Source organism: Prinia subflava, chromosome 20 (genome assembly GCF_021018805.1).
Source record: "Prinia subflava isolate CZ2003 ecotype Zambia chromosome 20, Cam_Psub_1.2, whole genome shotgun sequence".
NCBI classification, from domain to species: domain Eukaryota; kingdom Metazoa; phylum Chordata; class Aves; order Passeriformes; family Cisticolidae; genus Prinia; species Prinia subflava.
In genome coordinates this window covers 1,605,910-1,620,872 of record NC_086266.1, presented here as the reverse complement: position 1 = coordinate 1,620,872, position 14,963 = coordinate 1,605,910, and the positions used below count along the sequence as shown (strand labels likewise).

Genomic DNA, 14,963 nt, shown 5'->3' with positions numbered 1-14,963 from the left:
GGAAGTTTGTGTCTTGTTGTAAAAGTGAGCTAAGTGAATAATTTTTACTGCTTTTTGCCTTCTTTCAAGACTGTTGTTTAAAAAAGTGAAGGCCCTGCTGGGAGGGAATGTCCGTATGATGCTTTCTGGAGGAGCACCCCTCTCACCTCAAACACAGAGATTCATGAACATCTGCTTTTGCTGTCCTGTTGGCCAAGGCTATGGACTGACAGAAACGTGTGGAGCTGGAACCATCACAGAAGGTACTTAAAACACCAGTTAAGAAATAAATATGGATGGGCGTTCAGTGATTCTTAATTGTTTTAAAACAAGTCAAAATACAGCTGTAGTTCTGCAGTAGAGTAACTTAAGATACACCCTGTTTGTATTTCAAATAACAAAAAAATCCTTTCTTTCTTCTTCTCTCCCTAAGTTGCTGATTACAGCACTGGCAGAGTTGGAGCTCCTCTTATTTGTTGTGAAATAAAACTGAGAGATTGGCAAGAAGGTGAGTAGAGATAGTTTAGATTTCAGAGTAATTAATTAAGCCCCTGCCTAGCTGGTGTCTTTGCCTGTCTGCTTAGCTAGGTGTAGCATATGAAATAATTGTTCTTTATCTTTGATAAAAACCATCAGTCAGTGTGCTTTAACTTCAACCTGAATTTTCAAAGTATTTTCTTGGCAGAAGGGTGTAGAAGTTAAAAATAATTGCTTGGGACTGCTAATAAAAATAATTTAATAAAAAATAATTGCTGTTTTTTTCAGGGGGCTATACTAACAAAGACAAGCCTAATCCTAGAGGAGAAATAATAATTGGTGGACCCAACGTCTCCATGGGGTATTTTAGAAATGAAGAAAAGACAACAGAAGAGTTTTCTGTTGATGAGAATGGCCAGAGATGGTTCTGCACAGGAGATATTGGGGAATTTCATCCAGATGGGTGTCTGCAGATCATAGGTGGGCCTCAGTTTTTGATACCTTAATATATTACAAGATATTGATTAATCGTAATTATAAGCATGTCATTAATACTGTTGGCTTTGCCTGGGCTAATCTACTTAATGTTACCTATTTACAGAATCAGTGTAAAACACATTTCCAAAAGTCCTCATAGCTGTTGTAAAATTTTGGAAGTGATGCCATTTCCTGTGACATTATCATCATCTAAATTTAGCACATGGACTTCAAAGAAAAAATACAAGATTAACTTTAGTATTAATAACAAAGCTTTGAAATCAGTGTCCTTTCCTACAAGTGTGACAAAAAGTGTAATGCTGTAAGACTTTTTAACAGAAATCTTTACAAATTTGGCAGCTAATTAACTGCTTTAAAATTTGTCTGTTAAGATCTGGTGTAGCACAAAAGACATACCTGGTACATATGGAGATGAATCTGTGGAAATGCTTGAGTTTAAATGAAACAAGGTTTTCTTTTTTTCCCTTCCCCTGGCTCCTAGATCGGAAGAAGGACTTGGTAAAGCTCCAAGCAGGAGAATATGTATCTCTGGGCAAAGTAGAGGCAGCACTGAAGAACTGCCCACTGATTGACAATATCTGTGCTTATGCCAAAAGGTACGAGTGAGCTAATTTAGAAATTCTGTTTACACATGAAGTACAGGCTCTGATCCAACTCGAGTTTTCCATGGTTTCCTTCTAATAACCCCCTGCATTAGAGTAGAATTCCAAACAGCGTGTCTGAAGAGGCACAACTTCCCAGATTCCCTAAAAGCTGAAGAAATTACCTGTTTTTCTGCTGGCATTTCTCCTATCCATTCTGTTCCATCCCTTCCCTAAACAGGTATATATCATTGTATACAGTTACATTTAGCATGTGTTTTGGCTGTCAGAATACCAGTGAAAAGTTAATCTGGACACTGAGCACCCGATCCAAAGCTGTCCAGTGAGTTTTGGGAATAGCCCCAATATCTTCCCCTCTCTCCCTTCGTGAGGGGGAACTGCAGAGAAGTGGTTAAAGCCCAGGTCCAGCTGGGGAGCCAAACTGAGATGTGCATGAGTGACATGACAGCAAAGCCTTATTCTGATCAAACCTGATGTTGTAAACCAATATAACCCAGAATATCTTCTTGATAAGCCATCAGACGTGAAGACATAATGCACAAAAGGATTCTGTATGGTGGAGTAACTCCAGCTGAGAAAGCCCTGGGCATTTGTGGGTCCAAGTGCAGGTAATTTACACCCTGAAATCATTTTCCCCTTCCTTCTCTGCCCCCCTGTGCAGTGACCAGTCGTACGTGATCAGCTTTGTGGTCCCTAACCAGAAGAAGCTGACAGCACTGGCTGAGCAGAAGGGCATCAGTGGCAGCTGGGTGGACATTTGTAACAATCCAACCATGGAAGCAGAAATCCTGCGGGAGATTAAAGAGGTGGCAAACAAGAGTGAGTACCACAGCACATCCTGCTGGCCACGGGGGCTCAGCCAGCAAAAACTCATTATCCTCACTGACTGCTCCTCCTTCCTCCAGCTTCTCTGTATCTGCCTAAACTTAATAGTTTATTGAGGCAAAGTCCACATGGAATGGCATATTATCAGAAATTTACATAATACTATTATACTATTGATTACTATACTACTTGTATTTTTTACAAAATAGGTTTTTTTTTCAAGTGTGCCAAGCCACTGCTTCCAGCTAAAGGGAAAATAAGTGGTTAATGTAACAAAACTACAAAGAAATCCCTTTGTTTTGAATTCTAAACAGACTTTTAGGAATGGAAAATATAGGAAACAAACATTCAATAGGGAAAGTGTACGAGTACTACATTATAATTTAAATATTAAGCATGTCCAGCTCGTCTGAGTTACCCTAGTTATTCCATTCCTGTAACAAAGATACAACTGTAGATTTCAGTGTGGCAGTAGTGTCAGAGCTTCAGGCTACTCAGTCATTTGTTTCAAGCTTTAGATTTTGCATTGTCACATCCAATACAAGCTCTAAACCCAGAGTGTTATTAGAGTATTTGCACTCTAACCAGCACTCAGTGATGGGACAGGATGAAATTTGCCTGTGGCTCTTCTGTAAGGTTATTTCATTAAGTAGGACACCATATTATACAAGCTGCAGGGTGCTGACCAGATTTTCAGGGAACATGAATTAGTATTTCATTTGGCTTTGTAATCACAGCTTTTCTTTGTTCTTGTCCCTGCAGTGAAATTAGAAAGGTTTGAAATCCCCATCAAGGTGAGGTTAAGCCCTGAACCGTGGACCCCCGAGACTGGGCTGGTGACAGATGCTTTCAAGCTGAAAAGGAAAGAACTGAAGAACCATTACCTCACTGACATTGAGAGAATGTACGGAGGGAAATAAAACAGCTCTGCCGACCTGGCAGCTGTGCAGGTGGTTCCTCCTCAGCAGTTTGGGATGTCTGTGTGTACTGCAGAGATCACACATTCACAAACACACCAAATGGATGACTGTTTCTGTAATCCCTATCAAGTAAAACAGAGACTATCTTAGACTCCAAATTCGTAATTATTAGCAGATCAGACACTGATGGTCTTCATAGAGTTTTGTGTGATCATCTCCAGTTTTGAGACAGACATCATTATGTGAAGCAGTGTGACCAGGTAATTTTATGGTTTCTCTAGCATATTCAGACTGCTTACAACCTCTCTTTAACTCTTGCTGAAGTCTGGCCTGTATTTCAAAGAGAAAAAAAATAATGTAACTGTGATGATTCTTCTGTCTTAATAAGACACTTGTAATAAAATACTTCCCTCTAGCAGGGAAGGAAAAGGAGTACCTAATGTCTACCCTTCTCCATTTAAAAACAAAACCAAGACAACAGCAGCAGTCAAGAACTTGCTAGAGATCACTAATAAAGCACTGCTTGAGAATGGATGGATTCTTCTGCACATCAGTATCTTGAATATTTACAGTGCCTACAAAAGAATAGAAAGTACACTTATTGAAATAAAGGTGAACTGAAAAGCTTTCTAAAAAGAAGTTATAAGAAACTTCACTCAAGAGCATTGAATTAACTATTTCCAACTCACCAAAAAGGTTTTTAGTTGCCACTGCACTGTAATTCCAGCAGAGCTTTCCACTGGACATGGAGTATAAAAGGAAACAAAGACTTGCACTGCTGCAGGGTTGCTGATGAGATATCAGTGTCTGGATGCAGAACTGGCATCTGCACTGGCAGACAGCTGTGAAACTGGTGGGCAGTGGTCTCTAAAGACTTGAACCTCAGAGCAGTTCTGGTGGGTTTCTTTGAGGGGTGGTTGATGTTTTCAAGGCACTGATTCTCTAGACCTTCACATACATGTGAGTACTGGTCCAGGGTAGCTGGACATGACTTGGAGGATCAGGTGTGAAGTGTCTGCATTCCTTTCTGGAAGGTATTTCCGTTCACCTTTTACCTGTGGTAAGCGTGACAAGGCAACCAGAAACCAAAAGGAGTTTCCCTGTCCAGTCTTGTTTCACTTACAGAAAAGTGGTCTGTGGCCAGGGAATCTTTGTTTCCTGGGAACTTGTAAATAGGGACAAATCACTCTTTACAGAAATTCATTATAAAGATGTTCTCCTATTAACTGGAAGTCATAGATGTGAAGAAGGAGGAAGATATAATTTAATAATAGTTCATCATTTTGTGTGCCGAATCCTGTACTGTGTCTTCTTTTGAATTGTAACTGAGCTCCTGCATCCCTGCCAGCTCTTCACACTTGAACCATAAGTGCTGTAAAAAGTGGAGGCTCTTGATACTGTTCTACTTTGCACTTTCTTAATCGTTTTATATATGTTGCTTACATTTTGTACAACTGTGGCCCTCAACTGCTCAATATTGCAAATTCATTTGAAAGTATTTATAGATTTCTATTCATAATATTTGTGTTGTGTATATGATGGTTAAAAAAAATTATTTGGTATTGTCACTGTACAGAGAGTAAAAGATTTTGTACACTGCTTCTCTTGAACACACGAGCTTGCAATTTCAGGACAAGTTTTTCCTTTTCTGCATGTACATGTATTTTTATCTTCCAGTTAAGATAGACTTTGGCAAAAAGAAATGATGGCTCTCTGCTCTTCAAGTAAACCATCCCTTCTCCTGGGGACCAACTTCAACCTTCACCATGCATCATTTTCTGTGGCTAGTGCAGAACACTGCCAGCTCACCTACCAAGAACCCCGAGGGGAAAGACAGAAAGAAAATCTGGTATATAAAGGTGATGGTATCCAGTTGTGCATGGAACTACAAGAGTCACTAAAAGAAACAAGGAGATAGCTTTTCTAAAAATTATTATTTTTTAAGATACAGACAGTTGTTTTTTGACAACAGGCAATACTTCCTGTATCAGCAGAAACTTTTAAAATTACCTGGTCCTGGAGCCATGTTACCAATTTTTCCATGTTTTAAAACTGGTCTCTATTAAATAGCCTTTAGTCAGCCTATTAGCACCACTAAAGTGAAATACATGTAAGAAAGATACTCGAGTCTGTCAACAGGTTATATTTTTTTTTAAGCCATGAATGTATTTATATGAATTGTATTTTATCTTCTGTGTCTTGGTTGGCTGAGGATTGCTATTTTCAAAATATATATACACACGTACACGATGTTAACATTTCAAAAGTGGAATACAACTGAAATGGTTCAACAAGTTTGTGTGCTGGAATATCTTTATATTGCACAAGCTGCTGTTCTGTGCCTCACATTCTGTCTGAACTGAGCCTGCCTTACAGAGACTGCTCAAAAGCAGCAGCAGAGACTCCTCACTTCAGGTAATAAAAGCCAAGGCTCCAGTGGGCCTGGTTTTCCTCGTAAGGGATGAACTAGAGGTGGATTTACTGCACAGGAATTCGCTACATCAACAGCTTTTCAAGCACCTTTGGAGAAGGGGAAGGATTACATCAGGCTGCCTTCAAATATGGGGATTGTTTGCAAATACTTTGCAGCTGGGCAAGAGCTTTATCCTTCATTTTAATGAATTCTAAATCCTTTTTGTGACAGAGCTTGTGGAGGAGAAACAATGAGCAAGAGTGTTTAATTCTTGCCATTAAAAAGAAGGAACTAGGATGCAGATGAAGAGACAGTAAATGACTTCATAATCATTATGTGATAGTTCCAGATGTTCCAGATGTGTTTATCTTGTGCTGGGCTGAAAGGACAAACACCATGGGACTGAAATGTGAGGGAGAGGTCCAAGGACTGCTGAGGGCTCTGGAATGCTGAAAGTTCTTCAGGTTAAGAATTTTCAATCATCCTTGTAAGACTGAAAACAAGTTCAAAAAGAAACAAAATCCAGTTTGGGCATGTCTGGTGTAAGATTATATTTAGGCCTCCTACCTCAAAAGCCAGGGTGTGTGTAGAGAAAGGCAGAGTGTAACTACCACACCAGGGGTACTGTGAGGGAAGGTCAGAGTGGTTTAGCTGGCCTGAGGAATGGCACGTGCCATGAGATGATTAACCTGCAACTCGTGCACAGTTATCCTGCCAAAGGCACAGAGCTGGCCCCACGGGAGGAGGAGGAACAGGGTGTAAGTTAGCACATGAAATGGATGATTTGGTATTTAAAAGAAACATGGGGTTTTAAACCAATTCCTTATTCAATACTGAACTTGTCACCCAAGATCTCTGCCCCTGGAAGCCTTCAGACCTCAGTCAGTGACAGCTGAAGGAAGCTCTGAGGAACTGCCTGGGCACAGAGCCGTGGGTGGGGCTGGCAGGGTCCTGCAGGGCACAACAGCCACGCTGCCTGTAACATTCATTAAATGGCTTAAAAGGGGAAAAAAAAACCAGTGTAAAGAGGGAGAGGAAGGAGTTCCTCCCTTGGGAGCAGTGAGGGGTGTTTAACCACCCCGTGCAATGCAGAGCCCTTGACAACTCAGCACCCCCTGCAGTCCCAGCACCCCGGCAGGCTGTAACAGGGACACAGCACCAGCTCAGAATGTGGGCCACTCATTTCAGTAGGGAAAAAAAATACCATATCTACCACACCTCAGAACAATAGCTGCAAATAACTGTGTTGTATTCTAACAATAAATTAGTGTTGTTCTGCAATTACATGCAAAACAAGAAATAAATTCTCGTTATGTATTTGGTTCTGGTGTGTTGGGGTTTTTGTTTGTTTGTACCTTGGCTTTGTCTGGTTTTGGTTATTTTTGTTCCACAGTGCCCCAGCACCACTTGGCAACAATCAGGACCCTCACCTACAGCACAAGTAGCAAAGATAAGGAAGCCACAAATTATTTCTTGCACTTTTAATATCATAAGAACAAGCTATGAAAATTTCTAGTAATAATAATAAAAAAAAGGTAGAGTAACCGGTAGGTTTGGGGGGTTTTTGGTGGTTTTTTTTTCTTGTTTGTTTTTTAAAATTAATCTTACAAGAGGTCTTAAACAATTTCAAAAATTTACAAAATATATTCAAGTGTGGAAAGTTATTTTACTGGTAAAACAGCATTTCTTTATGATGTGCTTTTCTCCAGACAGGTCAAGGAAGCACAGGCATATCAGAACAAACCATTCATACCATCAGAACAAATCCCTTTTCTCCAACATAGGCATTTTAAATCAATTTAACTGTAGTTTGCCAAAAACAACAGAGCAACAGAAAAGCAGTGATGGCTACAGACAATACAGGGAACACACACACAAGAAGATCTCTCAGGTCTTCAGTTGCTACAATTTCATACGTGGAAGTGCTTAGCTCTTCAGCTGGCTTTGTTTCACTGACTGGTTCTACAGGAGTAATTTGGTCTCAAACAAAAAAATGGAAGCATTAACTCCAGGGTTTGGAGTACAAACATTCATTTTATGGATGCCCACTGTAAATTTTGGATATTGCAGCAGAGTCAGCAATGGTCACACTAAACCAGCTGGATGGGTTTGTACAGAATGAAATGAAAGCATTTTTGTGTTCTCTGCTAATATCAGCACAGAATATTAACAAGCAGCACAGAGCTAGTAACAGAGATTTTTTTGTTTGTGCCACTAGTTACTCCATTGTAAAACCATCACTTCACACTAATAGCTACATTCTCACTTAGTATAATAAATAAAAATATTTTGCAAACCAGCATTTTCAGTTACAAAGAGCAAGAGCTAATTGTGAGAGTACTGAATCACCCTGTGTGATGCTCATAGGTGAGATGGAAACAGGCAGGAGTAACTGGCCCCTCTCCCTAGCCTGAAGCAATCGTGTTCCAATAAATTTCCCTACAAATCCCCTGGGTCTGCAGACCAAGTCCTACTCAGATCTTACCAACTCAATTCTCTTCCTCAGTCATGTTCCAGGTAGTGGTGGGTTTGGTTTTTTTTTGTTTGGTCAGTTTTTTTAATATTAATTGCAAAAGTTAGATTTAAAAGCAGCTTGCATTTAAACAGCATGAAAATAATTGAGAATAACATCTGCTTGATTGAAACATTGCCTCATGTATTTTGAATCTCCCAGTCTGCCTAGAAAAAGCTAAAAAACTATTATACAAATTCAAACTTGGATAAAAATATCCAATAAGTACTTATTCACAGCACAAGCTTATCAGGTACTGATATAAGTGTGTGTTCTGGTGACTGCCTTCAAAGTCCAACACGCCAATGCCACAGCTGCACCCATTGCTGCATTTAAAAGGCAAAACCTGTTTTGTGTATGCAAAGCAGATCTGTAACACCACTGACACAACCAACAGCAAAAACAGCCAGCAGAATACACCACGCCAGTGTCACAGCTCAACAGTGCTGTACCAGGTACAGGCATGCTTGGGTTATGTCATCTTTTCAATCTTGTAGAGGAAATACAAATATATGAACATCACATATTCTCTTAAGAACAAACAGTAATTAAATAGAATGATCCTTTCTTCACTACATACAGAAATAACAATGTATTTACAATATTTACAGATTTCAAAAATTCTGTTCTTGCACTGTTCTGCAGGAATTCAAATTCTTCAGCCTGGAAAACAGGTACACAACAGTTCTGACCATAAACAGCCTCTGAACAGAGACAGGTTACTAATTCTAACTTACTGCTGTAAAGACTAGAGGGCCTGAAAAGGAAATAAAGACACTCAGCTAAACATCCCATAGTTTTGTGGGACTACATCGCAAACTACAGCTGCTTTATGATGTTTTACACAAGTGAGATATTGCTCATTTCCAGAGTTTGCTCCATTTCAGTCACTGACCAAGTGAGCTGCAGCTGTAACTGCTGTCAGACTTCTCCTGTCACTGAAACGTGGGGTAAGGTGAGAGTTACAAGCCCCTCTCTGTATTTTCAGTTACAGGCAAATAACTGCAAGTGTCTGCTCAGGGATACAGCTACAGCATTTTGGGTTTGGTTTTTGTTTTACTCAGCTTGAAACAGAAATGCACCAGTTTAAACAAAGCTGCTGATACTCAGATTTGCTCTTAAGTTCCAAAGTTAAGGTGGACTCTCTTAATGTACAATCTTAAAAAGTGTTTCAAAGCAGCTGGAAGCTTTAAACTACACATTTAAAACAAGACACACAACCCTCTAGAATCAATAATTAAAGGCAATGTTTAAAAAGAACACAAAAAATACAGTAAAAATCTGCATGAGAGGAAGATAGTGTTAGTGGTGCAGAGCTGCTGTTCTCAACTGAAAATAATGCAAGCACCTATTCTGAGTAACAGTACTGATGAGAGAAACTGAAGGCTTCACAGTTATGCACACTTTCAGTGTCACTTTTTAACTACCACGTTTCCTGAAAAGACAGAAAGGATTCAAAACTTGCAGGTTTAATACGGGAAAAATAATCCAAACCTCATAGCAACAGAATACAGAATTAAAGCCAACAGAAATCATGTATGTGACCTGTTTCTAGGTCATGATATAAAGAACAAAAGAATCAGTTTGAAGTCCTTCACATGCATGTGAGGAGTTATTGGCACGGGAGCTCCGAATCATTCAGCATGCCCTACATATGAATCCATGGAATTAACAACCAAAGTCTGGGAAGCTCAGATCAAAAGGAAATCAAAAGATAAATAGTCCTTTGACATCAGAGAAGGTAAACATTACCTTTCCAATGGACTGAGAGATTAATTACAAACTTAGGAGCTGTACTGGCTCCTTTCATTAACAGTAGAAACAATAGCAATCCTTCCCAGCCTCTCACAACCAGGAGTAGGGAGCTTGCAAAATGACATCTTCATGCCACAAGCATCTTCCTCAAAAGAGACAAGATGCTACTGTAAAAACAGATCTTTTCAAGTCAAAAAAAAATCACGTTTGGTCAGAATTGTACATGAACAGGATTTTGTGTTCCAACAGAACAGTTTGAGCACTCAGCAGTGGCAGCATAGCTGCATGTAAGGCATTTTAGGAATGATTCGAATACAGCTCACTGCCTTCAGCACTTCACTAAACTCAACTAACACGAGCAACCTCTCACGTTTTACTACTAAAGCTGTGGTCACTGCAGTGAACCCCCAACCATCCGCTGCCCGTCCGTAACATCGGCTGCCACACAAAGCGCGCGCTGCGGGGGAACGGCCGCCTGCACAGGGGAGCCAAAGCCGTGGGAGCCCAGTGAGAGGTGAGCCCGTGGCTGCAGGCAGGCCCTGCTAACTGGCCCAGTCCTGGAAGCGGAAGCAGTCCCCGGCGATCTTCCACACGGTGTTGGTGGGGGTGGCCTGTGCTGTCAGCAGGAAGTTCTGATTGAAGTAGCGCTGCTTATCCCCATCAAATTTGACAGTCCCACTTGTCACCACGAGGACTGTTGTCTGGCCTTGAGTGGCTTGCTCTTCACAAGGAGGTATGAAATGATGAAGAAAACAACTCAAACAAAGACTAGCAGGTAAAGAGGCAGGAAATGCACACAGAAGCTTGGTTCAAGTGTGGTTACACCAGGCTAACAGCTGGGTGCAGGCAGGGAGTGCAGCTCTGGTGCAGGGTGCGTTCACCAACACGGCTTTGCCATTTCACCTCCTGCTCCTCATTCATTGTCAGAGCACTGACAAACACCTCCGTTTGTGCTTACAATAAGCTCTCATTACTTCAGATATACACACACAGAGATATTGAGCAATTTGCATATACTTCCCCCCAGTTATTGGAACTTGGATCTTTTTCACAGCAGAGCAAAGCAAGTGTGTTTGACCACAGGCTTTCCCCTTATATCCCCAAAACCATTAGAAGCAATTTATTAACTTCTCAATTATATGAGCCTTTCTTTAGGAGTAATTAATCAGAAATCTAAAGAACTTAACATCTATTTCAGATGTAGAGAAATCAGAGTACAAACAGGTTAATAACAGTTTGTTCTATCATACTGCAGGTCGGTACAAGAGGCCACCATAGGGGTCTCCAAGCACAACAGAACCTGGAGAGCCAGACCTTCTCCATACATGAAAATAGATCACATCTGAATATGATCCAAACAAAAAAAGTCCTTAAAATACTTTCCAAGATATGCAAAAAAGTGTATAGTTGCTGCATGTCTTGATTTTGTGCTTTATTTAAGCACAACTTGACATTTTAACCCTCAGGATTTTCTCTAGGCTTATTCCATAGGAATTACTAAGCACTATTACAATTGCTCACTTGCAATAGTTATTAAAAAATGAAAAAGAACTAAGTAAATTATAATACAACCTTACCGTGAACAGGCTGGCAGTCCAACACATTAACCTGGAATTCACTTGATGGCAACATTTCAAAAAACTTATTTAGTTCCTCTTGCCCAGACACTGCATTACCATTCCAAACTAATGTTGCTTTGTCCAAATACAGTCTGGTTAAAGCCTGAATGATTATGAAAATACACATTTAGGACAAACATGTAAGCATACAATGAACATACAAAATTTCACTGTGAATTACTGATTTCTTCTGTTACTCTGACTGATAAAATGCCTTCCTGAAACAGGAGCTCCTTTTAACAACCACTGCTCCTGACCAAGAATTGACACTAACAAACACATTTTCCTTTATGAAAATATGACTCATGTCTCAAATATTGATAATATCCCTTTAGCAAAGGGAATGACAGAGCTGAAGTGGTTGCTAACAAAAGGACAGTGCTGCCTTTCCACAATAAGTTTATCACTGATTTTCTTTTTTTAAGTTCTGAGGGGGAGAGTGTGCACACAACACAGTTTAGGTCAGGAAATTATAATTTCAGGTTTAGGGAAAAATACAGCACATGGCAACCAATGCTCAGCAGCTTTCTGTGCAATGACAGTTAAGATGCAAACTAAAAGTGCCAAGACAGTTTTAACTATTGCCAGAACAATACATACCCTTCTTCTTTTGTCCATTGTCTCATAGTAAATGTTGACAAACTCATCTGCAGCTCTACAAGCTTGATCCACATAGGTTTTGAAATCCTGGAGGGAAGAAATCAAATTCCTTTAGTTATGCAACCCAATCATTGACTCAATTTCTCCTGCAAGTCAGTTTGACTGGTCTTTTCCATCCTCACCAAAGGATGACATCAAATAATGTTGGAATTTATTCTAAGCTCCTTTTCTACTTGCAGAAGTACCAGCTGCAAGTATATTGGGAAGGTGACAGTTTCAGCATTAGTTCTGAATGCTGGTATATTTAATGTATTTAAATTGCAAATATTTACATTGGAAAATGGGCTGCAGGTAGTGTGGCCACGCAGTTATTCAAGGGAAACAGTTGTTGCTGTGATGGCTGTTCTGAAATAAAGCTAAAGAACAAGACTTTTTCATGTATTTCTGAGAATTGGCAAGAACCCCATCACACTGCCATCCTAGTCTTGTTTTTTAAAATAACTTCACATACAGAAATATAAAATATAGTAAGAGAGAGAACACTGACATCTGGATCATGGACATCCTAGTCCTGACCAGTGCTACATCTACAGGTCAAAACCAAACACTTCTCCTCACACCTCACCCTTTTCCTTCCAAGTCTCTACTTTTACTCATCCCCAGGTCCCAGCCTTTGCTGTCCCACCACTGCACTGTGATCCCACTGGGTTATTTGCTCAGTTTGTTCATCTGCTTGCCCTTTGATCTGTTACAGACTCGGAACTGGGACACCCTGGAAAACAGAATTTCCTGTGCATACATCCATAAACCTGCATTTGGCTCTCTTGTCATCAATTATTTAAATTGCTGTTAATTATCATGGTCCTATTTCAGTGTTATACTCTCAGTATCTGCAGCTCAGTGCTAAGAATTTCACTGCTTGTATTTGCTTGGCTGCTTTTACTGAATATCCTCCAGAACCACCAGGAGTTCCTCCAATATTAACACAAGAAATACTCATAATCAGAGAAAGCTCCAATCTGAAGAGTAATTAAGACCTAATTAATAATTCCTGTTTATCCAACGAAGCCAAACACGTTTCTGTGCATTCTCTTTTCTCTCCCCCTGCAAGGACATGGGCTGCTCTTCATCTTCCCAGCAATTCCCAAACTCCGAGGCTAATGCCAATGCCCAGAAAACTCCGAGGCAGGAGTGCAGGGCTGCCCTGGAGCAGTGAGTGCAGCCTGTGAGCCTCAGGCAGCTCCCACTGCCCACCAGCCCTCCCCACCCAGCTCCCAGCAGAGGGAAGGGCACCAGCGAGGGCACTGCAGAGGGATCAGGAGACTGGAATGAGTTGTGGGGTACCGGCAGTGGAAGTCTAATAGGGAATAAGCTCTGTCGGTTTGGCAAGTTTTTACTGCCTTAACCAGCGAACAGATTTAAACTCTGTGAACAATTTAGGCTGGAGTAACTTCTGGAGGTCACCTGGTCCTAACCCCTTTCAAAGCAGAGCTGACCCAAAGGCTGCTCCACCTTCCAGGCTGCACCTGACAGCTCCGTGTCCCCTCTCCTGCCACGTTTGGACTCCCCGAGGATGGAGGCGGTCACAGCTCCTTCGGGTTCCAATGCCCAGCCACCTCACTCAGACACCCTCCTTCCGAGCTTTTAACAGCAAAGCCATGATTGAAAGAACCAACCCACCCCAAAATCAACTCGAAGGCTCTGGCGGCAGCTCCAGCAGTTTTCCAACCCACACGGCCGCTGCCGCCGGCCTCCCCGGGCTCCTGTCTGCCCTAATGCCCCTGCTCGAGGACGCTGAGGCGGCAGCACACGGCCCCCGCGCTGCCCGGGACCCGGACAGGGCGGCGGTGACCCCTGCCCGCGCCCCGCGCTGCCGCCCTGCCCGCCCCGTCCCTCGCGGAGCCGGGACACTCCCGGCGGCCTCCCCGCGCTCCCACGCCAGCCCTCTCCCACGCAGCAGCTCCCGAGGCGGCCAGCCCGCGCTCCCCCCGCCGCAGGCCGCGGCTCCCGGCGGTTCCCGGCCCGGCCCGGACTCACCACGGACGCGGCCATGGGGCGGCGAGGCGGGAGGGCGCCGGAAGTGCACTGCTCTGCCGCTTCCGGCCGCGCGTCCCTCGCCCAAAGCGTTCCGCCGCGGCCCGGAGCGGTCCGCCCGCAAAGCAGGTCCGGCCGCGGGCGGGGCTTCCCTCCACGATCGTTCCATGTCCGCAGCCTCTCCGATCGCTGCCGCTGCAGATCCCCTCAGAGAGCTGGTCCTAGGGAAAAGGAATTAAAAATGTCACACAGTTAAAGAGCAAACAGTGTGATGTACTTCTCTGTTTGCATGGAGGAATTCTTACAAGTGACTGCTTTAGAACTTCTATCGAATTTACTCAAAAAATCTAAAAATATCTTTAGTGAAGTAAGGATGTGTTGAGATTTCAGAAATGCATTCAGCCATCTGGGTTAGGCCATATTTTCTTCTGTCTTCAGCCATTGATTAAAATCAATTAAAATTGATAACAAAGCACTGAATAATTTCAGAATCACTAACAAACTGCACAGATTTTGATTGCAAATTATTTGATACTGGGAAAGGAACACTAAATGAAAATGGAATTCAGTCTCCAGTAAGGTGAAGAGTTCCCGTTTTCCCACAGAATCCTCATGTGACAGTAACGCACATTTATATTAAAACTTATGCAAAAATGAAGACAGGCTGCATTTTACCCAGGCCACTTTTCAAACAAACCTTGCTCTGTGCAACAGCAAACTCTGACATTT

The 14,963-nt window shown here is 41.9% G+C and overlaps 2 protein-coding genes across 4 annotated transcripts in view; one reads left to right on the top strand and one right to left on the bottom strand.

Moving 5' to 3' along the window:
• Nucleotides 1–7,031, top strand: part of ACSL4 (acyl-CoA synthetase long chain family member 4) — a 28,531-nt gene extending 21,500 nt beyond the window's left edge. For all 3 annotated transcript variants that reach the window (XM_063416927.1, XM_063416929.1, XM_063416928.1), the window contains exons 11-16: nucleotides 70–242; nucleotides 413–487; nucleotides 745–936; nucleotides 1,436–1,550; nucleotides 2,218–2,375; nucleotides 3,144–7,031. In XM_063416927.1, the coding sequence (XP_063272997.1) occupies nucleotides 70–242; nucleotides 413–487; nucleotides 745–936; nucleotides 1,436–1,550; nucleotides 2,218–2,375; nucleotides 3,144–3,301 (871 nt within the window). In that variant the 3' untranslated portion in view covers nucleotides 3,302–7,031. The remainder of the gene's footprint in view (nucleotides 1–69; nucleotides 243–412; nucleotides 488–744; nucleotides 937–1,435; nucleotides 1,551–2,217; nucleotides 2,376–3,143) is intronic.
• Nucleotides 7,032–8,247: 1,216 nt separating this feature from the next.
• Nucleotides 8,248–14,390, bottom strand: NXT2 (nuclear transport factor 2 like export factor 2). The gene is made up of 4 exons (XM_063416931.1): nucleotides 14,238–14,390; nucleotides 12,201–12,287; nucleotides 11,559–11,703; nucleotides 8,248–10,702 (listed from the first exon to the last, which is right to left on the bottom strand). The coding sequence occupies exons 1-4, from the start codon at nucleotides 14,250–14,252 to the stop codon at nucleotides 10,524–10,526; spliced, it is 426 nt and encodes a 141-aa protein (XP_063273001.1). The 5' UTR covers nucleotides 14,253–14,390; the 3' UTR covers nucleotides 8,248–10,523.
• Nucleotides 14,391–14,963: the final 573 nt, after the last annotated feature.

What these genes read in the sequence shown, in the direction of transcription:
- NXT2 (XM_063416931.1), bottom strand. An exon ending in CAATGGACAAAAGAAGAAGG is followed by an intron (nt 11,704 to 12,200) that starts GTATGTATTGTT and finishes ATAATCATTCAG; the next exon opens with GCTTTAACCAGACTGTATTT. An exon ending in GGACTGCCAGCCTGTTCACG is followed by an intron (nt 10,703 to 11,558) that starts GTAAGGTTGTAT and finishes CTCCTTGTGAAG; the next exon opens with AGCAAGCCACTCAAGGCCAG.